At 38.9% G+C, this 24,618-nt stretch overlaps 1 protein-coding gene across 1 annotated transcript in view; it reads left to right on the plus strand.

Annotated features, from left to right (window-relative positions):
* LOC111863656 overlaps window positions 1-21,732 on the plus strand; it is a 596,698-nt gene extending 574,966 nt beyond the window's left edge. Inside the window, exons 11-19 of the mRNA XM_023850153.2 lie at window positions 5,312-5,465; window positions 6,193-6,503; window positions 8,888-9,024; window positions 9,337-9,441; window positions 11,400-11,619; window positions 13,216-13,397; window positions 14,470-14,691; window positions 17,279-17,429; window positions 19,910-21,732. Coding sequence (XP_023705921.1) covers window positions 5,312-5,465; window positions 6,193-6,503; window positions 8,888-9,024; window positions 9,337-9,441; window positions 11,400-11,619; window positions 13,216-13,397; window positions 14,470-14,691; window positions 17,279-17,429; window positions 19,910-21,372 — 2,945 coding nt within the window. The 3' untranslated portion in view covers window positions 21,373-21,732. The remainder of the gene's footprint in view (window positions 1-5,311; window positions 5,466-6,192; window positions 6,504-8,887; window positions 9,025-9,336; window positions 9,442-11,399; window positions 11,620-13,215; window positions 13,398-14,469; window positions 14,692-17,278; window positions 17,430-19,909) is intronic.
* The last annotated feature ends 2,886 nt before the right edge of the window (window positions 21,733-24,618 follow it).

A 24,618-nucleotide genomic window follows, 5' to 3' on the forward strand; every position in this document is an offset into this window, starting at 1 on the left:
CGTGTGTGGAGGGGGGAGGACAGGTTCTAGTTTTCAGAAGTGTTTACAGTCCGTAACCTCTCTCATGCATTTATAGTTGATTTAGGTTTGATAAATAATTTGACAGCATTCACTTTGATACCCGCACTTCTTGGAGACATCATTCTGATCATTGCTATGATTATTCATTTATTTAATGACTTTTTTCAGCTGCATTTGCTTGTATAGTATGGTAGGTTTTCAGTTAATGAATGTAACTGAATTATCAGAATACAGGTTGTTGTTTAAGGTTCATAATGGTTAGCATAATTTCAGATTAATTCACACACAAAATTGATTTTTCTTACATTCGTTTTATTTCAAGGAAACTACTCTCTCTCCGTAATTTATAATTTTCGCTCTTATTTTTCTTCTCTACTTCAGACACAGGTGATATTTCCTGAAAACATATGATCTAGCAGTATTTTTACTATTTGTGGTGTCTAGCAGTTGAAGATATTTTTCTGTTGGCCATTTTTCAAGTGACATTGACTTGTGATCACCTTCACCATTTTTATAGTCTGTTCTCCCCATATAAATTTTCCCTCTGTTAATATGAATTCATAATTCAAACACGTCAGCTTGAAGGGGAAGTAGTGGCTTTACTTGCTCCCACCACTTGGTGATCCATTTCCTGTGAGTTACTTGAGAGTGGATTATACATTGATATTCATGAAAGTGTTTGACTCCTTTTTCTTTTCACAATTCATCTCTTGTGTGTGAAACTTTTAAAGGTACTGTGATAGCACATGAGAGCCATGTCTGTTATAATTCTTTCCTTGCAATATATCCTAAAAAGTAAAGTAAATAAGTAAAAAGTAAAGCTATCCCTGTAACATGCCATGGAGGCCCACAGGGTTGTGAGATGTTGAGGTTCCCACATTTTCTAGACAGTTCGCTCATAGATGGTGGCAAGGCTGTCAGCCTTACACACCAGCCACCCTTTCTTGTTCTTCTTATATGGCGCAACAGCCCGATGTTGGGCCTTGGCCTCCCTTATCAAGCCCCTCCATTCCTCTCGATCCTGTGCTGCTCTCTTCCGATCCTTACACCCATTCACTTCTTCGCATCTTCTTCCACCGCATCAATCCATCTAGTTCTTGGTTTCCCAGCACGTCTCCTACCACCTATTGTACTGTATAATATTTTCTTTGGGATATGCTCCTTAGCCATTCTCTGTACATGCCCAGCCCATTGCAATCTTTTTAGCTTTATCGTCACTGAGATCTCTGGCTCCTTATATAATTTGTATAACTCTTTATTATATCTTATTCTCCATATCCCATTCTCTTTTATTGGTCCATAAATTCATCTTAGTATTTTCCTCTCGAATGAATTGATGACTGATTCCTCTTTCTTCTTTAGCGTCCAACCCTCACTTCCATAATAAGGTCCCGGTCTTATTGTTTTATGTATTTTTGTTTTAATTGCTCGATGTATATCCTTTGATCTAAAAACTGATAGTAAGAAGAAATATGCATTATTCGCTAGTTTTATTCTTCTTGTTATTTCATGATTTTCCTCTCCATCTTTATGGAATTTCGATCCTAAATATATGAAGTCTTCAACTATTTCTATCTCGTTCCCTTCCATGTTAATTCTCCAGTTTGCCTTGGATTCCTTCTGGAGTGTGTCAGCATTTTAGTTTTATTTACTTTCACCTATAAGCCAGTTATTTTGCTATGGTTTTTATTTCTTTATATGTCTTCATCATTGCTCTTAGGGATCTCGATACTATAATATCATCCACATATGCCATTATTTGCCATTGTTTATATGCTGTGTTCCTCCGGCCACCCTTTACCCTCAAGAATATTCCTGGTACTCATTTCTATTAGAGGCTGGGTCGACCCAGGACCATAGTGCAGCTGGAAGGATTAGGTCAATTGAAAAAATCTGACGACCTCATTGGGACTTGAACCCATGACCTTCCAGCTTGTAGCGTAGTGTCTCAACCAACTACACTATCATCTGCCCCTTGCAATATATCCTGCATCTTGTAATTGAAATGATATATGCAGACAAACAGTTTCATAATCTGCTGGATAATACATCATCTCTCTGTACAATAAAATTGTATTTGTGCTATATGAGATTATGAGTACACACCTGAAAGTTGTAGGCAAACTGATTCCTCAGTAGGCAAATCTCCAGCTGTAATTTGTCACTGAGCAGGCTGGTTTAGTGTTAACATTCAAGACTTATATTCAAGATGTGCTTGGACATAATCCCAAACCACATATTGGATATCCTGAGTGAGGTATATGATGGTCTTCCTCAGTCTATCCAAGAAAGTGCTGGAATAGTATCCAAGTTAGGCCATGGCTGCTTCCTTCCAAATCTTTTCCAGTTCATTATTCGTCCACCCTACCATTTGATGCAATGTAGTCTGAGATACAGACATCATCATTATACAAATAAAAAAAAAATTGTCTCTCTGTTGTCAGCTGAAATCTTCTTGATAAAGAATGCATATTAGGAGAATTTCTTGAAACCGTTTTTCTTTTGTTATGATTGGATTTGAGTAGGCTGTGTGAGTTCAGAATATAAATTAGTAGTTACATGATCTGTTGGCCACGCCATAGCTCAAATGTTTTTTTTTAATGCTAGTGGGGTGGGACAAGTCCCTTGTACTGTGGCCACTTCTGGCCTATTATACCAGCCCCAGATGATAGGTGAGGGTGATTGTGGAGCAGTTGGTGGAATGAAGATTGGCAAGGGAACTGAAGTACTCGGAGAAAACCTGCCCCAGTGTCAATTTGTCCACCACAAATCCCACTTGACCAGACCCAGGATCGAACCAAGGCCGCCGCAGTGGGAAGCCAGTGACTAACCGCCTGAGCTATGGCACGGCCTAGCTCAAGCGGTTAGTTTCTGGCTTCCCACTGTGGCGGCTCGGGTTCAAACCCAGGTCTGGTCAAGTTGGATTTGTGGTGGACAGAGTGGCACTGGGGTAGGTTTTCTCTGCCAGTCTTCATTCCACCAAATTCTCCATCAGTATAATCACACCGGGCAGGTACAATAGGCCAATCAGTGGCCGCTGTGCCAAGTGGACCCAACTGGTCTCCACTCCCCACTGTGCAAATTAAAAAAAAAATGAAGATACAAGATCTGTTCTGTGTTGCAAGACAGTACCTAAGATGAAGGTATATGGGATGATTCACAACTTCATGTCATAATTTCAGGAGCTTAAACATGAGTTCATGCCCAGTCAGGTGTCTTATATAAACATAAGTCTGATTCTCAATTATTATAGACTTAACATTATTGAAATCTAAAAAAAGAGTTCACAAGTATTGAAATAAATTTTTATTTGCTGAATTTACAGTAACTATTCAAAATGTACATCTCAAAGACACATGTTGTCTGATCTGTGAATCAAGCATGTACCTTTAATGACTTAACTAAAAATGTCCTTTATACCAGGTGTAGCATCCAAAATGTGACAAAGCAGTGATCTCATCTAACCCACTCTTGATCATACATTGGATCCTGTATGTGTCCCAACAGAAACAAATCTAACTTGTTGAGGTCTGGGTAGCTGCGCAGCCAGTATTGTGGATCACTACAACCATGCCATGAGCAGAGACATGCTGAATGGTGTCCATTTGCCCTTCACAACTAAAATGGGGAGGCTGTTTGGTTCAGGTCATGCATGCACATGTCAGCATACTTTTCTGCCAACATAAAATTACCGTGGAATAACTCCAAACCATTCTTGAATTTCAGTTAGAGCTCCATAACCTTCGAGAATTGGGCCTGTGTTTATATGTCATTTCTGACTGGGAATAACCCCAGGTATAAGCACCTGAAGACGAAGACATAATGTTGTGAATCACCCTATACATATAAATGGTAGATCATGACTTAATGTCAGTATTTCAGTAGCTTATTCCTGAGATCATTCCCATTTAGAAGTAAGATATACACGTGGATCTGATTCCCAGTGCATACAGACCTGTGGATGTATGAAATTTAAGAATAATTTACTCATTTCTAAGCTCTTAGTTGGAAGAGTGCTCAGTTGAAAGTCTGGTTGTGAAGAGAAGACTTTATGTGTGATATTTGGAGTGTGTAATTCAGTGAGACTTTTATAGTTCCTATGTTAAAATCTGCTGCTAGGAAACGGCTAGTCGAAGCTGTAATAGTTTGAGGACACTAGTCTATGTGTGTCAGTGATCTGTGAAGTGTATTCATGAGTCATAAGTGTATAAGTGGTCAATAAATTGAGTCACCAATCCGAACCTCATCTGTAGTCACACATACACGTAACAGTATCTTCAACCTTCACCTACTATACTTACTTTAACCCCATTCATACCTTTATCTTCTTCCCCACTTTTTCTGTTAGAGCAGTGAATTATGTTGCACCTTTCCCTTCACATGGCACATTTTCAAATACACGTATATAGCTGCCACTAAGTTAACTATGTGAAAACAGTTATGATGTGAGAGCAACATAACATACACACATACATAATCATAAACATGCGTGCGCGCGCGCGCGCACGCACACACACATATATATATATAGACACGCACTCACATATTCAGGGTGTAATAGCAAGGTGCAGAAAATCTTTGGGTATTAGTTCCACATACAAAAACAAGAATAAATGTCAATATCAATATTATCCAGAAATATTTAATTTGTGAATTATAACTGAAAGAGCATATTTGTAATAATGAATGCACAAATTGCGGACTAAAACCACAGAGTTTTTTTCCTCAGTTACATCCTGTATGTGGTAGAGAATGTAAAAATGGTATCTGATAGTAATATTAAATGATTAGTGGTTGCATGAAGATTGTCTTTACTTATTTTGGTTTGTTTCACACAGTTGAACCTCGTATTTCTGAATATTATGAATTCATAACGTGAGTATTTGTTCCATGTGAGCAAGTTAGACCGCCAGTAAAGGATTCCCATATGTCACAGTCAAGTATAGAGCACCCCAGCTTTGTATTTTGGAGATTCCAGGTTTGAATTTCGACCCTGAGACCGCTGTCCAGACTTTGTGTCTTCGTGGTTTTCCTCACTCCTTCCAAGAAAATTCTGGGATATTACCTTAAAATGTGCCATGATGTCACATTACATTTCTTATTTAATGACACTGTCAGTATCGAGCATCAAAGTGCCATGGCCACATCCTTCCCTGTCCTTTCCAATTTGTAATGTACAAATATTTTTGCTGCTGGATATAACACATTCCACACAGTTGAAAAGGGTAATTAAATATACTATGAATATATTAATAATAGAATGACCATATGATATAACCTTTGTCTCCAGATGATGACACGTATATGTATGATGACGATGCTCGGTGTTCTGGCATTGGGCCTCATTGGTATGATGAACCTCCGTATGAAAGCGATCCAGAAGACTTCTTGATGGGTAGCAATGCAGGTCAGCCTGTTCCACTTGGTGCGATTCAGAATGGCAGGTTTGTATATGTGTTCCTTAATATGTGGCTAGAAAAATTATTCAGAACTTGTGTAAGAATTTCATCTGTACCAATACACATTCATAAAACCACTGACTAGTCACAATAATTTCTGTAAGAAGGAATTCTAGGCGTTATTGAGATTAGTGCCTGGGATTTGTTGAGCTCTATATTACAGTAAGTAAAATAAATTTGAAAACTTTTTAAATTATTGTTTATTTATGTATTAATGGGTGACCAAGTAACTTTAAAATTTACCGCCATGTTATCCATTGCTTTGTCCCTCATGTTAACCTGTACTTAGCCATTCTATATTTTGCCTGCAACACTAGGTCCACAGTTGTCTGGCTGATGTAAAAGCAATCTCATATTTTGAATTCCTTTACAAATGATGAATTTTTAGAATTTACCATGTACTGAAGAGAATGTTATGATTTTTCAAATGTGTGGAATTCTGTCAAGAGAATGCAAGTGCAAGAATTAGCATTCGTTGAAGCTACACATCAGTTATCGAGTTCCCTAGCAGTCACCATAAATTCCTGTGGAATGAAGGTGAACATACATCTCAGTAATTGGGGTGTTGGTTGTAAATTTTAAAGTTACTGAATGTCACATGTAACATTAAAAATGAAATCATTAGTACATAATGAGCTTTATTATATTGGTGTTACATAGAATCACTCTAAGCACAGTTTGTTTTTATATGTTACTTTATGTTTTTATTTAGGGTTTCTTTCACTCTTGACTTGAGGTCAGAGCCTCGGGGTGAGGGAGTAATTTCTCTTCGGACAGCTGGGGACATTTCCATACCACGTGACCCATCAATTAATGGGCCAGGAGCATGGCTTCATCATGCCCATGGATTTGGAATAACGGGAGGATCTACACTTACTCCTCGAGGGTCTGCACGCAGGGGACTCCTGGTTCCCCAGTCTGGCCCGTATCCTGCCACCATCATTCCCCTTGGTGGTGGAGGTGGACCACACATGAGAGATACACGAGGTGATGACTATGCAGGATCGGATGTCCAGAGTATAGGTGCGTTCAAGGAAAGTGGGATTCAGAAGATCTTTAAATAGGCCTGCACATATTTCCTATTAATATTCTTAGTCCTGACTTAGTGAGCACAACTTTCAGCTGCCTAAAATACACTGACCCTGTAAATATAGGCATCACCTGCAGGAACTAATGAAAAAGTAAAATAAAGTAAGTAAAGGTATCTGTGTAACAGGCAGTGGAGGCCCATAGGGTTGTGAGATGCTGAGGTTCCAACATTTTCTATACAGTCGGCTCATAGATGGCGGTAAGGTTGTCAGCCTTGCGCGCCGGCTGCCCTTTACCCCCAGGAATATTTCTGGTACTCATTTCTGTTAGAGAGGCTGAGTCAGCCCCAGGGCCATAGTGAGGCTGAAAGGATTAGGTAAACTGAAAAAAGATCCACCTCATCAGGATGCTTGTAGCATAGTACCTCAGCCAGCTATGCTACCGCATGCCCCTCAGGAACTTGGATGAAGAATTTGCTGGTTTTTATGAACAAAAGGAGAAATAAAATTTCTGCATATAAATAATAGACAATTCCTTTCATGTACACAGTAATCCAATGCATCATTTTTAGGTTACGGGGCAAACATAATTTATCTTCTTCCATTATTATGATTATGATAGTTTAATGATGATGGGATGTACAAATGAAGAAGATGGAAAAGAATATGGGCAAAAGAAGGAAGGAGATATAGGAACAAAAGGGACAGAGGTGTGGAAGAGCACGGGTGAGGGAAATGTTTTAACGTGAAGGAGAGGGAGGAAAGAAGATGGAAAGGAATTATGACAAGGGAGACAAATAAAAGGAATGGGAAAACAATAAGGGAGGGAGGAGAGAAGTAGATAAATATACAAAAGGCACAGAGGATAGGATAAAATGAGATAATTTTTTACTTCATCTATGATGGCACATGCTGTGGTAGCAATAAGGTGAAAATTCTTGGTGCCATTATGAAAACTGTAATAAACCATGGTGACACAGCATCCACAATTTATGCAGACCTTCTTTGAATAAACATTAGATCCCATCAGGGCAATAATTATGCAACCATATGGCACTACTTCAGAATGAACTTCCAAGAAGCTTCACAGCTTAGCATGCAGAATCCAGTCAAGCATGTTAACTCAGTATTAATGTTGTGACATGATGCCTGAAAGGTGAAATAGCAGAGCCAGGAAGATTTTTAAAGGGAAGTAATTCTATGCAGAATTTTAGCTGGGAAATCAGAAATAATGACTTTGAAAAATTTCGTGATTTTTTAACCCTCTGAAACATGAATTTTATGTACAACGTAAATAATGTTGTAGAGATTAAGTTCTTACACTTTGCATCTCTATTAGGAAGACAAATCAGTTGTATGCGGTGTAGGGATATCATGGTTGTTTATTCTGAGAATCATAAGGTAAAAATGTTATGGTGCCCCAGTACTCAGTTAAGCACCAGACAATGAAAATGTGTGGGGGAAGTTACGATATTGTTTATGCATCATAACCTCAGCAGAGGTGAGTGTTCAGCTCCATGCACCAGCTGCTTTACTCTTGCTGAAACAGATCCTGGTACCCACTGGGTAGAAGGCTGCATGGGTTTAAGACCCAGTCTGGATGCTGTGGAGAAGAGAAAAATCTTTTGCCCCTGCCAGGAACCTACCACTGATTATGAAACTCTTGAATACAGAGTAACAGAAAAGCCCAGAGCTTTTCTGTCTAAAAGCAGATGGTAAAAATGTAAGTAAAAAAAAAAAAGTAAAGCTATCCCTGTACCAGGCCGTGAAGGCCCATAGGGTCGTGAGACATTGAGGGTCCCACATTCTCTAGACAGTTGGCTCAAAGATAGCGGTAAGGTTGTCACCCTTACACACTGGCCGCGCTTTGCTCCCCAGGAAATTATTAATTAATTCCTAGTGCTCATTTCTGTTAGAGGCTGAATCATCCCCAGGGCCATAGTGCGGGTGGAAGGATTAGGTCAATTGAAAAAATCCAATGACCTCATCGGTACTTGAACCTGCGACCTTCCGGCTTGTAGTTCAACCAACTACAGTACCGCGTGCCCCAAAAGTAGATGGTACATGCAATAACCTCTGTTCTTTAAAGGGTCATATTTGTTGAGGAGACTATCATGATAGTATCTTAAAATCTTCACAGCCACTTGGACACATGTCTTCCCCATGTTTACTGCTTCATAAAGAGACCCATAAGTCATTCAAATGGGGCATTGTTCATCTTTATGCCCTAGTGTATATAGATTCTTCTTTGTATTAAAGTAATAAAATTTGATTTTCATTTTCTTTTAAATTTGTAGCAGAGTGAAGTGGCGGTTCATTTTTTTTTGCAATTATTAACTTGTTTGTATTTTAGGAATTTATTGTGTTTTGTTTTTTCAGGATCACGCCTGTCCACCATGTCAATTGACACTAGCAGATCAGAACAACTAGAAGGTCATTGTGGCATTGCATCACCTGCCTATCTGTCTGTACATGGAGGCAAAGGACAGCCCTTCAGAAAACTTGTTGCATACACGGTAAACATTCATAACATTCTGACTCATAAAAAGACAATTCCAAATTCCAATAATCATCTGTTCATTATGGGTTATGCTTTTCCTTTTTATTAATATAAGAACATTTTTAATTGTATTAATATATAAGGTTTTTCCTTTCAAAGAAATTTTGTAGGGGGGGGGGGATGATACTTGGACAGGGCCCTAATTGTCAGTCAGCAAGTTAGAGAATTTCTTAGTACACTGGATAACATAAAAGTTTAAATACTACATTAATAGTACATTGGAAAGTGCATTTGGTTTTGCTCAGAGCTGCTGTGTGTCGTGTTGCAGAGCCGGAGTAGTGCAAGTGAGGAGGGTCTGTCCCCAAGTCAGAGTTCTGATTATGAAGACCAGGAGGATCTTGAGACAGTTCAGCACTCCATCACAATCCACAGTGTAAGTTATGAAATGTGATAAGACTTATATCATTATAATGTTGTAGTACAGCTGGATAGATTCAGAAGAACATAATGCCTCCATCTTGAACATAGAAATTAATGAAGCTAGAAAAGTGGCAAGTATATAGATTTGATGTGGAAGATACATGTCATGGAGAATAGGAGTGGCCAATCAGAGCACCTGAATTTTCACTACTATAAAAACTTCAAAACTTAGATATACACAGTACATCTTATTTATAGGAAATTACAGAAGTAAACAAAGTTTTCCCAGTGCTTAATTAAGCACCACATCATTAAGATATAGTGGGAAGTGCAGGTATAGGTTTAACATTCTTGACCTTGGTGTTAGATAGAGGTGAGTGGTCAGCTTCATGCCTAAGCTGCTTTGACCCTAGGGAAACAGCTCCCACTGCCCATTGGATAGGAGGCTGGGTGGGCCACACATCCCATCTGGATGCTTTGGAGAAGAGAAAAATCTCTTGCACTGCCGGTAATCGAACCATGGCTGTCCAGTCTGCAGGCTGTCACTATACCAACTGAATTACCCCAGTTATTATGTTATCAACTTTGACTTATTTTAACGTGAAGACATCATTTTAAGCCAGATAAAGACTTTACAGAATAATGGACATCCATGTAATTTGTTTCATAAATTTATGAACTGGTGGTTATAACAGCGTAACATGATGGAAGGTATTTATAATGTTTCAGAGGAACTTACTTATTCTGTCTTGAAGGTAGAATGAATTACAATGTAGTTCCTTGAACTAGACCATGTTATCATTCCAGTCATATTCACCTTGTATTCATTGCTATGCAGTCCATGCCAGGAAGCAGTACCATTAAATGTCTTATAAAATAACACTTCTTAAGTTGGCCACTTTATAAAATTGTCAGTTATTGTACCAAAGTGAATAATTCTTATTGAACGCTAAACGTCTAACATTGAGTATAGTTCATTGTAGATTTTAGGGGTCAGCTTCACGCCCTGGCCACTTTACTCCCCAGGGAAGTATCCCTGGTACCATTAGATAGGAGTCTGGGTATGTTCCAGAGCAGGTCTTGATATTATTGAAAAGAAAAAATCTTGCCTCTTACAGAATTTATTGACCATCCAACCCATAACCCATTATTATACCGACTGAGTTATAACCTTAATTTGGATAATATTAAATGAGGATATAGGATATTGGTGGGAAAGCCAGATGGAAAGACACCATTGGGAAGACCAAAGTGTAGGTGGGTGAACAATATTAAAACGAATCTTAGGGAGATAGGATGGGATGGTATGGACTGGATTGATCTGGCTCAGGATAGGGACCAGTGGAGGGAGCTTGTGAACACAGTAATGAACCTTCGGGTCCCATAAAATGCTGGAAAGTTCTGAGTAGCTGCACAATTGGCAGCTTCTCAAGGAAGGCTCAACTCCATGAGTGAGTTGAGTGAGTGATTAAATGAGGGTTCCAATGCAGTACTTTTTCCCAGTAGTGTGCTTGGAATAGAAACCCTCTGCAGTATTCTGATTATTATATTGTAGGGTGTGGAACTGTTACTATGCAACAACTACGTGATAAGTAAATATACCAGAGCCATTGCTGGGTAACAGTAAAAAAATACATACCTCCACAGCAACAACCAACACACAACAATAGAGGTACTGTTGGAGACGGTATTTTCTGTGGTGGTCCATGCCGGAGAGTTATAAGCAGAGTGAAGTGAAGACTTAGTTGGAAGGGGGTTGCCATTCAGAGAGGAACTGAGCACAGAAGCAGAGGAATAGCCACTGTTGGAGCTGTTGCCAGGCAACTACTAGTGAAGGCACTGCAGGCTGGATTATGCTTGTTGATACTCTAAAACAAAAGAAACATTATTCTGTGGGATTTGGCATGCAGCAACAGACTTTGTAAACCTGTGGATTCAAAAAATATTTTTGAATATTTCTTGATCTTCCAGGCTGGTGAAACAGGCGGTCATAGTAGTGGAGTGTCACTGGTTGGTCGTATGCGTGGACTGAGGCAAGATGTCCAGAAGAAGATATCACGATTGCGGGCATCTGGACCAAATCCTCCTCCTCCAGCACCAGCTCCAGCAGTGGCAGAAGGCAGTGAACGAAGAGGAGAAGCATTCCCTTCTACCAGTTCTGTTGAGAGTTTGCCTAGTGGCTCTGGGTCTAGTGAGTATCCATATTCCTTCATCAGACACTCTTAATGGTTTTTGTAAGAAAATGTTAGCTTCCTGTGTTAACTGAACACAGTAAAGATTTGTTATTCGGTGGCAGAATTATTTTCATATTTTACAATATGAAATACATGGCCCATAACGGAGACCTCTTAAAAAAACTCCGTGGCCTCTAGCCTGCAATCAAACTATACTGACCGAGCAAGTGCCACTTGTCAGTGAAGTTAGTGCCAACTTTTGTGGATAGAAGGTGTCGCGTGGTCAGCGCATCGTATACCCACCGTCTTTAATCTCAGTTGGAGACTCTTAGGTACTATAAATTAGATAGATGACATATTAGACAGTTTCTGTGATGTAAGAAAAGTGAAAAATACTATTCACAATTGTAGAAGCATAACGACATAAAAATTATGTACATGTCATTATCTCTGAAAGCTAGATCACAATGCTTTCATGTATGGGGCTTTGCTGTGTGCAGACAGAAAGGGACATAGTCACCGTATTTGTGGCAGGATTAGTCTGTCTCTATCCTGTGTACTCTTAACATCATTTAAATGTATTATATGCAAAATCCAGCTTCCTCCAATTTTCTCTAACACAGACAACAGTGTGCTGTGGGCACTGAATAACAATGAAGTCCTTCAGGGCAGTGCTGCCTTGTCATCATGGAATATGGATGAAGACTTCCAAGAAATCTGCACTGTTAAATAATGTTAATAGCACTGTGGCTAGGAGCAGACTTGACTATATAGAAACTGTGGTGATGGAAGAGTGAGAGGTTGGAGTAGTGAAATCTGTTCAGTTTTTGTGTTCTTTAATATGGAGAACGTATTTCATACAATTTGTAACAGAACGTTTATTGGTATTGTTTATTATCAATCAGGATAGTTAAATTGAAGAGGTGACTAGGACATGTAGCTGAAATAGAGAAAACAGAAATGTATATAGTATTTTGGTAAGGCAAACTGTTTTGAAAGTAGCCTCTTGGAAGACTGAAGTGAAGATGGGAAGAGAATATTTTAAAAAATCTAATAGGGTGCAAGGGGCCATGCCATAGCTCAGGTGGTTAATCACCAGCTTCCCACCATTGTGGCCGAGGTTTGATCCCAGATCAGATAATGTGGGATTCATGGTGGAGGAAGTGGCACTGGGGCAGTTTTCTCTTGTTTCCCCTGCCAGTTCTTATCATACCAGCTCCTCCATAAGTATTAATAATCCTATCATTGATGGTGCATGATCCCAGTACTGATGGCATTGTTAAGTAACAAATGTGATAAAAAGGATAGGGTGCAGTTTTATATTGGATTTTCTGTACTGAGGGTAGAGTTAAGTGTCAACAGTGGTAGGATTTCCTGTTGTCAGTGTAGCCATTATTGGTCCTATGACAAAATAGTTAAATGGAATTTTCCATTTATAAGTCTGCTATACTGTTACACTACTTTTCAGACATCACAATATTCTGAATTTTGGGAAGTGAGCTCATTGTGTAACATTGTGTTATATGCAAGGGGGAGGGAGATAATCAATCTGCTTCCACCCTTGACATCTCTGTTATTTTTATAAATTTTCACGCTATGGACATTGTTTTCAGGCACACAAGCTCTCGTTCCTGCAGCTGGAAGTAACCACAGCTCCTTATCTGCAGAAGACCGTGACTCAAGTCCAGTCAGCATTCCTACTCCCACATCGGTTATAGCTCCTGTAATTGGAAAAGCCCGAGCTCTTGTAGACTATACACCGAGTCCGTACGATAAGGACGCTCTTAGATTTAAGGTGAGAAGGGATATATTTTCCATTAACTATTTGGAGCAGCATATCTCATTTCAGAGAGTACAGGTTTTTTATGGGCACACGGTAGCATGGTTAATTGAGGTTGCTACAAGCCATAAGGTCACAGTTTCGATTCCCGATGAATAACACTAAGGTGGCCTTAACACATAAGAACCAGGCCATGGAGGTGTATGGGAAACATGGAGTTAAAGGTCTGTGAATTATTGGCAGTGCTTCATAAACTCACTTTCTGCTTCTGTGTGATGAATGAACAGTCAAGGTCAACAGGTGGAGAAATCTGATGTACTTGCAGTATTCTCTGTCACTCATTTTTTAAATTCATAACAGATTTCAAATTGTAAATTTGTATCCAAGTAGCATAAATGTGAGGACTGTTATTAACATATTGGAGTCAAATACATTTGTAATCTTGCAGAGAAATGTCTGGCAAATAGCATTTTTGGTTTACTGGTGATTTGAACCAGCATTTGTTAGTCCTGCTTAGATAGAGACGCATGATCCGAAACAGCCCTCATTACCCATTGGTTAGGATTGTGGGAGTTGTAACAAAAAGGGAAATATCGCTTGTACCAGGAATCATATCTCAGTCCTTCTCATAACAGGCCATATTAATGAGTGAATTGTCTTCGCTCTTGTGTGTATGATTTTAATATCAAAAACTTTATCATAGATAATGCATTTGGAAACTTGTGCGTACTTCAAAATAGAGTACATTTTTGCAGTCTTGTGAAATTTTATTGTATTTTAATTTTTGGCTTACTTATTGATGCTTTAAGCAACTCACAGTATGTAATGTTAAATGGTAAATTTATTCTTGAATAATGAATTGAAAAGGATGTGGAAGGAAGTGATCATTGCATAATTTAATATACCTCTCTAGTATTAGCCTGGAAGAACCAAAGAAAACCACAGAAAACCCCATCTCAGTATTTCCACTGTCTGCACTGAGATTTGAACTGTGAACCTGCTAAATTTGAAACAGGAGTGATACTGATTTGACTGAAACTTATTATAGGATAGGAATGGCAGTGATGCAATTTGTTTCTCATTGCAGAAAGGAGATGTTATTGATGTGGTGGCAAAGAATGCAAGTGGACTGTGGAAAGGGGTACTGCACAACCGAGTTGGAAATTTCAAGTTCATCAACGTGGAGCTGCTAAGTGAGAAGATGTGCCAACGAGTGACAGGTGGGAAGTACAGTGGTAGACGCTGTGGGTCCAGTGCTAGAGGCAGGCCCCATTCTGTGGAAGAATTGCTTCAGAGGATGAACATGGAGGTCAGTAAAGTATAACTTTTCATATTGTTCAGATGTCTGTTTTCTTTTATACGATTTTTCCAGTTTATGGTTCTACAGTTCCAAAACACAAGAAGCCTTTTAAAAAAATCATGATTCCAGAATTGTATGTGACATGATGTAATAATTTATTTAGGTGCTGTATTTATTTGGGGGCATGCGGTAGTGTAGTTGGTTGAGGGGCTATGCTACAAGCCAGAAGGTCGCGGGTTTGAGTCCCGATGAGGTCATTGGATTTTTTTCAATTAACTTAATCCTTCCAGCCGCACTATGGCCCTGAGGTCGACTCAACCTCTAACAGAAATGAGTACCAGGAATTGATTAAATAATTTTACTGCAGCTGGCGCATAAGGCTGACAACCTTACTGCCATCTAGGAGCCGATTGTCTAGATAATGTGGGACCCTCAACGTCTCACAACCCTATGGGCCTTCACGGCCTGGTACAGAGATAGCTTTACTTTTTTTTTTTTACTGTATTTATTTATTGTTTATTTTATGATGCTGTCAGTAGCTTGGATTATATGGCTTCATATTAATGAATGACTAATGAATAATAAATGAGATAGGGTGTGGAAGGAAGCAGTCTGTGGCCTAATTCTGATATACTGTTCTGGTATTTAACTGGAGGGCCTGAGAGAAACCATGAAAAGCCTCAGTTGGAATAACTGATCTGTTGGTTGAGTTTGGGCCAAGGACTTCCCAGATACAAAGATGGAGTGCTGACCATTTGGCTCTGACATTTCTCGACTATCTTCTTCACTTCATGATGTAGGCAGGCCTGCTTTGACTTCACATACTCATTCCATGTTTCTGTGAAGTACACAAGTATTCAGTGTTTAAAATGTGACAACCTACCTGCTTTATGTTATTGGATCACACAGACATAGTTTATTAATATCATTTATTTATATATGAGAGAGAAAGAGAGAGAACCAGTCAGTAGAGAAAACAAAAATTTCTTGTGGCATCAGAAATTTTCTTGCATATGATTCACCAAAGTACTGTCGCATGAGAGAGTGACTACAGAAGAAGTTCTTTTTAATAATCATATTTATCAAACTCTTAAACAACTTGTGACTACACTTTACAAATCACTATCACACACAGACTAGTATTCTCACCCATGGTCGTTACTGCGCTGCTTGGTAGAAGCTTCCAATGGTGAATGTTCCCCTTCCTCTGGATTCCTGAACTGTCCCTGGCCTCAGGTACCAACTTCTGCAACTCTCAACTGACTGACTGCCTGCAGACTCTCTCTCAACTTGGACTCTATACTTGGACTGACTGACTCCCAGGCTGGTGGCCATCTTATACCGACCTGCTACTCCTCTAGCTGCCATCTTAGAACTCTTTAGACTTCTTTCTTGATCCTTTCATAATGGCAGCTGGTCCTCATTATTTAGCTTCAGCATGGACAACACAGAAAACTCTGTTCCTTTGTTGCATATGCAATCATTAAACTTATGAATTATTTACTGTGCCATAACCTAGAAATGGCTCTCTCCTCAGATATAATGTCACAGTATTTAATGAAATTAATGTACATACTGTAAAATGTGAACACTTTGCCCCTCCTGCTATAGGAGATGTAATAAAATTGCCCCTTCTAATGTAGTAAAACAAAGTAATGTATCATTTATAATTAAGATACCCAGATTGAAACAGGCTGATCACAGATTGCATTAGTATTTTAACCCTTTGAAGACCTGCCATGGAACTATCCACTATAAATGCCAAGGCTCCTTGGGGGTAAATGCTGTTGCACACAAAAACTCACAGTTCTTCTGGAAGATAGCCTCAAAACAACCACAGATGCAGATAGTGAAAAAGTTTTCTTTTCTCGAAACATTGGTACCTGACACTTGATACCATCTATTGATGAAAATGTTGTACTAAGTGATCGATATCAAGCCAATCTCTTCAGCTGTGGTAATTTTAACACAAGTACACCAAGCTGAACTATTTGGCTCATGGAGTGCAAAGTGTGAAATGGTACTTCCAAAGGAGTTAGTAGCTAAACATTTTGACCAGCATTTATTTCAGTTTATCTAAAATTGTGGCTGTGCTATAATTCAGGTGGTTGGCTGACCTTAGTTCAGTCCCAGGTGACTTAATGTGCTATTTGTGGTGGATAACATAACTGGAACAAATTTTTAAAAATTTTATTTAGTTTTCCCCTGTTAATTATTATTCCACTATTGCTGCATACTCATCTGTTACATATATACTGCCTCCATCTTCAGTGTTTGAAAATGGAGGCAACACGTTCAACAAAAATGTTGATAACGCTGTATCAGACTATTGTGTCATAACCCAGAAGAAAACAATCTAAATTTTCACTGCCTTCAAGACCTCATATTTCGTTCATTGTTTTATTCAATGCTTTTAATGTCTTGTATAATATCCAGTTATTAATAAATAAATGTATGATTTTGTATTCTTCAACCTTTTTTGATGCATATTTGTTTCATAGCTTTCATTTTCTCCCTGTGCAAGTGGAATTGGAAATTTAAATAAGTAATGTTCAGTAAAGTTGTTCCCCTAATAATGATATGAAATTTCTTTCAGGAGCACATTTCTGTGTTTGTCCTCAATGGGTATGAGGACCTAGAGCTGTTCAAGGACCTAGAGGGAGAGGATCTGGATTATTTGGGAATTAGCAACCCCGAACATCGAGCAAAGATCCTTACAGCTGTTGAACTGTTGCATGACTATGACTGTATGTAACATTGATGTTGTATATTAGAATATATGAGGGGCTGTTCAAATGAAACCAGATGTATTCACAACCAGTGCCATGAATGGTTTCCACTTTATCAATCCTCATTTATATTTATAAGACAATTATAAAACATATAAATTGGACTGATTAGTATTGCCTTGAATTTAAAAACATGAAAATTGGGTTGGTAATGGTTTTCTTGATAACATGGCAGTTACACAAAATATTTTTGACCTGGCTCTGTTAACCAATGAATCATCAGATATGATGCCACACATAAAGTTGTATTAGAAATTTTAAACTTGTTACAGGCCTTTTTCAGGAAGAATATTATTGTATGTAAATGATCACTAGAATGTCAGTGAAAAACTTTTGAGGTTATGTCTTGAAAAGAGAGAGCAGCTGGCTTTAATAAGGTTGATAACTGTGCATTTAAGTGTCTGCTATTTATACATAGACATGGCTATGCACTGCCCTTTGCAACTGTCCGTTTTTGGGATAGTTTAATTATTTATCAGCTGAGAATTGATACGTTTTATTAATTCTTATTAAAATTGTCATTAAAATTGGTTCTAAGGAAAGATAGGTAACTTAAAACTGTATGTTTAATACCCCACAATGAAGAGAGGACAAAACAAGTGGTTGATAGAACTCACCATCCTTGATCATTACTGTTCACTTACAGATACACTGAGTTTCAGTGTACTGGTGTGGAGAGTAAGAGTCACTTGAAAACCATGCTCATGTTTTCTGCTTGGATACTACACAGAGGCAATTACAAAGATCACTCATATGTGGGTCTTTGTAATTGCCTTACATTTTCTTTGTAACAGGATAGTAAGAGCCAGTAAGGGTTGGACACTTCCAAGCAGCCCATAAAACTGCACAACATCAATTTTCTATTTAATGTAAAATTAGGTGATTTCGGTATATTTTTATGTGGAGATTATGAAAATGTTCTATCACTCAACATTTGGCTTGGAAAACTACATTTGTTATTTGTTTGAAAAAATGAAAATGTGCAATGACCTAAAGATTTGGCTTGGAGAGTGGCAGGAGTTCAGCTGTTAGTTGTTGTAGCTCCAAATGTCACACAGCCATTGGTCAGGAGATTGTCATGCCATGCATGGGCTGCTTGCCATATCTGGGTCGCTGTGTTACTGCCTACTGCTTGTTAAGTTTTGATCTTTCAGTTAATACAGTTAAACTTAGATTGAAATTTGCTGGAATCATGTATTTTTCTTTAAAAGGAGAGACAAAATTAAGTTGCTGGTCTTCTGGATTGTGACAACAAGTAGTCTTGTGGCCAGATAACAATGTTTTGTAGGAACATGCTATATCTATCTTCAGGATAAAAACACAAATGCACAATGTCACAACCCAGAACAGCATAGTCTTAATAATCACAATTGTTTTAAACCTCAAATCATACAGAGATAAAGTTATTCATTTTGTTGTCCAGTGTATTGGTGGTCACATACATTCCCCTCCATATTGCCAAACTTACTTGACTAGGCTAGAGTTTGGAGAAAACTGCATAATAAAGAGCTCCATAACTTGTACTGTTCACCAACTATAATTACATGATCAAGTCAAGGAGGATGATGTGGGCAGGGCATGTAGCATGCATGGATAGAAGCAAAATTCATATAAAATTTTGGTGGGAAAGCCAGAAAGAAAGAACCCACTAGGAAAAACTAGATGAAGGTGGGAGGCTGATATTAAAACGGATCATAGGTAGATAGGATTGGGTGGTATGGACTGGACTGATATGGCTCAGGATAGGAACCAGTGGAGGGCTCTTTTGATCATGGTAAAGAACCTTCATGTTCCATAGAATGTTTGAAATTTCTTGAAAAGCTGATTGACTGGCAGCTTTTCAAGAAGGACTTAGCTCCATGGACTTAGTTATGGATCATTTAAATATTTACAAGCTATATCATATGTTTGCATTTTAAGATATAAGCCACATCCAAATTTTAGAAGGGAAATTTTAGGGAAGGAAACCTTGTTCTATATTCATGCTGCAAGAACCATGCTGATTTTGCATAGTATTTTCTGGGAAGAAGTATGTCTTATGTTTGAAAAATATGGTAAGTGAATACCAACTTTGTTCCCAGCAACCATTATACTGTAATCAATGTTGTCATCATATATGGACTTTAACCAGGAGCATTTCCAGCATAAATTCAATTATAAAGTTATTTACAATGAATAGTCTATGGAATCACATTGTACATTTGAAATAATTTTTTAACTTAGGTTAAAGTATAATATGCAACTATAATAGTAAGAAAAGAGCATCAAAATTGCATTCATTTTGGTAGACAGTGAACCATTTTGTGAAATTCAGTTAATATGATTTGTTTCTCCATTGTTTCATGTCCCTTTATAGCTTAACTTTTCTCATGTTTCTCTGAAGAATCTCATTTTTCCTATACTTTGCTATTGCATTGATATAGCTATGTTTTTTACAGCACCAGACAGCCCAGCAGACACAGATGGTGATGGTCCAGTGTCTAGCAGTGAGGATGATGAGGATGATGCTGGGTCCATTAGCCAGCATTCTGAATGTTCCGCCTTGCAGCAGCGTCCACTAGATGCTTCCAAGTCTTCCTTCCAACGGCTCCAGTTCCCTCGCGACTCTGGATGCTATGACTCATCCATTACTGCCATGAAAGAGCATCTACATGCGCATCACCGGCACCACCATCACAAGAAGTCTGTCCCACTAGGCTCCGCCCTTCGCCACCACAAGGCATGTGAGGAGGACTCTTCAAAGTGCAGCAAAGAGGGTACATGTCAAGTGAAAGAAGGATGTGTGGGTTTGCTTAGATCACAAGGAGAACGTACCATGAGGACGCACAGTAATCGTAGAGAAATTCCTAATAATTTAGATTCAGGTTTAGTTGCATCATTGCAACATTCTCTGCTTCAACAGTGTTCAGGTGGAAATAGGAGTGGTGGTGTAGGGGTGGGGACTGTGGAGGGTAGTGAGATGCATTACAGAGGGAGTGGTGCTAAGCTGCAAGGTGCAATGGCCGATGTTACAGACTTGAGTAAACAAGGTATGGTACACACATCTTCTCTTCCTCAACAACAGAACTTCCATCCCAATATACCTGTCACTTCATCCAGTTTGACAGCTTCTCCTGTTAACCATTTCCCCTCGGTTGATTTCACAGGTATAATGGGTGGTGGGAGAAGTTTAATTAGTGCTTCCTCCGTTTCTACTTCCATTTCCTTCTCTTCTCCAGTAAAAACTTGTGCTGGAAATTCCTTTGGTGCTGAGCATAAATCGGATTCATATGTGGTAGCACGAGGGAAGAACGTGACAGTGGAATCATGTCGAAAGGCAGGAAACCCATCAGCTCCACTGCCTGTTGGAAGTTTGAGAAGCAGCAACAAGCAGCAAGTCCTTTCAGATTCCCCTCACAGCATACGTTCACCGTCCAATCCATTCTGTGCTGTAACAACGAACGCCTCCATGGTAGATGTTTCACCTCAAGTTGCAGCAACACCATCTCCTTGTAGTGGGGGTGGCACTGGAACCATTATAGTTTCAGAAGACTCTTGTGAAGCAAACACCAAACTGACAATGGTGAAATATGTGGTAGGAGGCAACAGTGATTTAGGACTTGGCTGTGAGGGTGGCAATATGATGGGTACGGGACGAGGGGGTTGCTGTCTTAGTGAAAAGTCCAGTGACTCTGGGGTTAGCTCCAGTTCAGTATCTTCTGGTAATCCTAAGGAGAACTGTAGCAGGAAAGAAGGCAAAACAATTGTTCAGAATAATGCGGGTCAGTCTGTTGTCGAGAGTCCTACGAGAGGCTTTGTCAGCTACGGTAGCTGCATCAATAACAATCATCGATCGTCTCCTACTAAGAATTCCAATAAGGGTCTTGTACTACAAGGTTCTGATAAGAGTACTTATCAGTGAAGTAATATATCAATTAATTTTGAAAAATCAAGAAATCTCGACAACTCATATCAAAAACTTAGTCAGTGATATAAACAAAAGTAATGTCCTCCTAGTCTTTTATTCTTCTTTCTGATGTAAAGTTTTAATTGTTGTAATGCAACATGAGACAATGAGCTCAAATTTGTCATTGTTAAGATCTGCTTTTTGATTTTGTTTTCTTTGACAATTTTGAGAGGCATTATAAATTATAGTGATGATTGTACCCAAGACCTTTTCATCATTGTACATCCCTGTAAAAATATAGTAACTAATCTATACAAAACATGGATTATCTTGCTCACCCTTGAGTAACAGAATAAAACTGTCTTTTACTGAAAATATTAACAGACTTATTTTTTATATTACCATATTTGGCCATATGCAGTGTGTGCTATTTTCCTTCCACATGCTTTTCAGAGAACTGAATTCACATTGTGCATATTGAGTCATTACATATTTTAGTGTCATCAAAAATGTTATTTATTGATAATGGTTATTTTCTTCTATGTTATGACCTTAGTGAGATGTACAGTAACACCTAGATATGCAAAGTGGATGGTTCCTGAAGTTCCAGTCATATATCAAATAACCTTTTTGCGTTTTGTAACTTATCATTTCATGCTGTAAATATGTGATGAATTTACTTGTCTGTCATTCATATTGTAAGGAAAGATAATTTTTATTGAAAATAATATTTTATATGTACTAATAAATTTCCAGTTATATATGTAAAGAAGCAGAAGTAAAGCTTTCCCTGTAACAGGCCGTGCAGGCCCATAGGGTTGTGAGATGTTGAGGTCCCCACATTTTCTCTAGACAGTCAGCTCATAGATTGTGGTAAGGTTGTCAGCCTTATGTGCCAGCCGCCCTTTACCCCCAAGAATATTGCTGGTACTCATTTCTGCTAGAGGCTGAGTCCACTCCAGGACCATAGTGCAGCTGGAAGGATTAGTTCAATTGAAAAAGATCTAATGACCTCATCAGGACTTGAACCCACGACCTTCTGGCTTGTAGCATAGTGCCTCAACCAACTACGCTACTGCGTGCCCCATTTGTATATGTTATGTACAAATTAACTTTGAAGTAGCTAAAGGAATAGTAGACTAGTAGACTAGTGTGTATAGGGTTTTGGTGGGAAAGGCAGAATGAAAGAGACCAATAACAAAATCTAGACTACATGGGTGGATAATAATAAAATGGATTTTAGAGAGATAGGATGGGATCATATGGACTGGACTGATCTGGACCAGTGGAGGACGATAATGAACCGTTGGGTTCCATAAAATGTTAGGACATTCTTGAGCTAATGCACAACTGATTACTTCTCAAGAAGGTCTCAATTCCGTGGAGTTAGTTAAACTAATACAGGTACAATTCAGGTGTAAATACTTTAAAATAAAACGTAACAAGGTATATGAACCTAGTAAAGTGTATTGATAGTAAGTAAAAACTGATATAATAATTCTTTGGTTGGATTCACATATTCTCAATCATTTTTAAAATAAGCCAGGCCGATTACTTACAAATCTGCACTGATTTCATGGTCTGGGGATGGCGTTCTACCTGTCACATTATTCAGGAATAAATAGTGTCTTGGTACCTGTCGGACAATGTTTCTTCTTACTGCATGTTTTAGTTTCAACAATTGACACAATGGATAATGTTTATTTTCAGTCTTATAGAATGTTGCAGGATTACGGTGTTTACTTTTATGACTTTTTTTAATCCCTTACCTGATGATATGTGAATATTGTACAGAAGTTCCCCATTCCAGAATTTCTTACATATTCTGAAATTTCGAGTAAGTCAAAATCTATATTTTACTTTGCATACGTAGCTATGTATGTATGTGTGTTTGTGCATGTTTATGCTTTGTAGAAAAACGTAAACATTAAAAGATTAAAGCACTGGAAAAAATTATTGTAAGCATAGAAAACTAACATCATAATATGTCATTTACAGTTCATTTACAATTTTTACCTGAATCCTAGTGTTATTCCGGCGTACTGAAGATGAACTGTAGGCTGTATTCGACCGCATGGCGGACTATTTTGCTTTTACATATGTAAAGCAAAATTTTCCGCATATCAAAAATTTTATTGTGTGCCTTATGGAACAGTTTACCTAAATCGAGTTTTGCATAACCTGGGGAGTGTCTGTATGTAAAATAAGTTAGAATGGTTAATTAAGAACTTGCGTTGCTTCATTCCTGTTAAATTGTTCAGGAAACGAATCCCCACCTGATTCCTGCGTTACAGCATTTCTTCTTACCATATGTCTGTGTGTGGACTGAAAGATTGGTACGTACTTTTACATACACAGGTGATTAGATAACATTTATTGATTCTAGGCTTTCACAATGCTTAGCTGATGGCGTTATTCAGTTCTTGGGTGTTTACAATATGTGAATGTTGACAGCATTAGCGACGTTTCGGAATTACATACTACCATCTTCAGGATCTAGAATTTTCGGAGATCTAGGCCACTGAATATCTCAGTCAATATATCGACGGCCTACGGGCTTGACGGTCGGGATTCGATTCCCGACAAAAGCAAGAGATTTTTCCGTACTCTACAGCGTCCAGACCTGGGGCTCACCCAGCCTCGTATCCAATGAGCACCGCACCCACTTTCCTCAGGAGTAACGCGACCAGGGTGTGAACGTGACCACTCATCTCCATCTAATGCCGAGGTCAAGAGTGGTGGAGCTATACCTCCACCCCACCATACACCTTCATGGTGCAGTGCATATTGGTTAATCACAGGGAAAACTTTGCCTTTACCTTAACCTTAACCAGTGAAGACAGGAAGCGGAAAACACTTTTTTTTTTTTACACCTAAGCCTTAGGACCGATCACAGTGGCCGCGTGGTCTAGGGCACATAATGTCTTCTCCCGCTCGAACACTGAGATCGTGGGTTCAAATCCCACTCAAAGCATGAATGTCTGTCTGTGTTAGGTAGCGGCCTTGCAACCGGCTTCCCACTGCCTTAGATTAAGAAACTGAAGCGAAACGAAGCGTTTCACGGATGCCCTATGCTCCAGGAAAAAGAAGAAGAGCCTCCTTAGGGGCCCGCCATTCTCTAATACTAGACTAGTAGACTAGACGAGCCTCGCGCGGGGCCTCATACGCCGGGGGTCCCTGGGCCTTTGCTACTTCGTCTATGGCTTACTCCGTCCCTGTCTTCAGGGTGGAAGTTTGTAGGGTAGGTGAGTTTCTGTATGT

This window comes from Cryptotermes secundus, unplaced genomic scaffold, assembly GCF_002891405.2.
Source record: "Cryptotermes secundus unplaced genomic scaffold, Csec_1.0 scaffold234, whole genome shotgun sequence".
NCBI lineage: Eukaryota > Metazoa > Arthropoda > Insecta > Blattodea > Kalotermitidae > Cryptotermes > Cryptotermes secundus.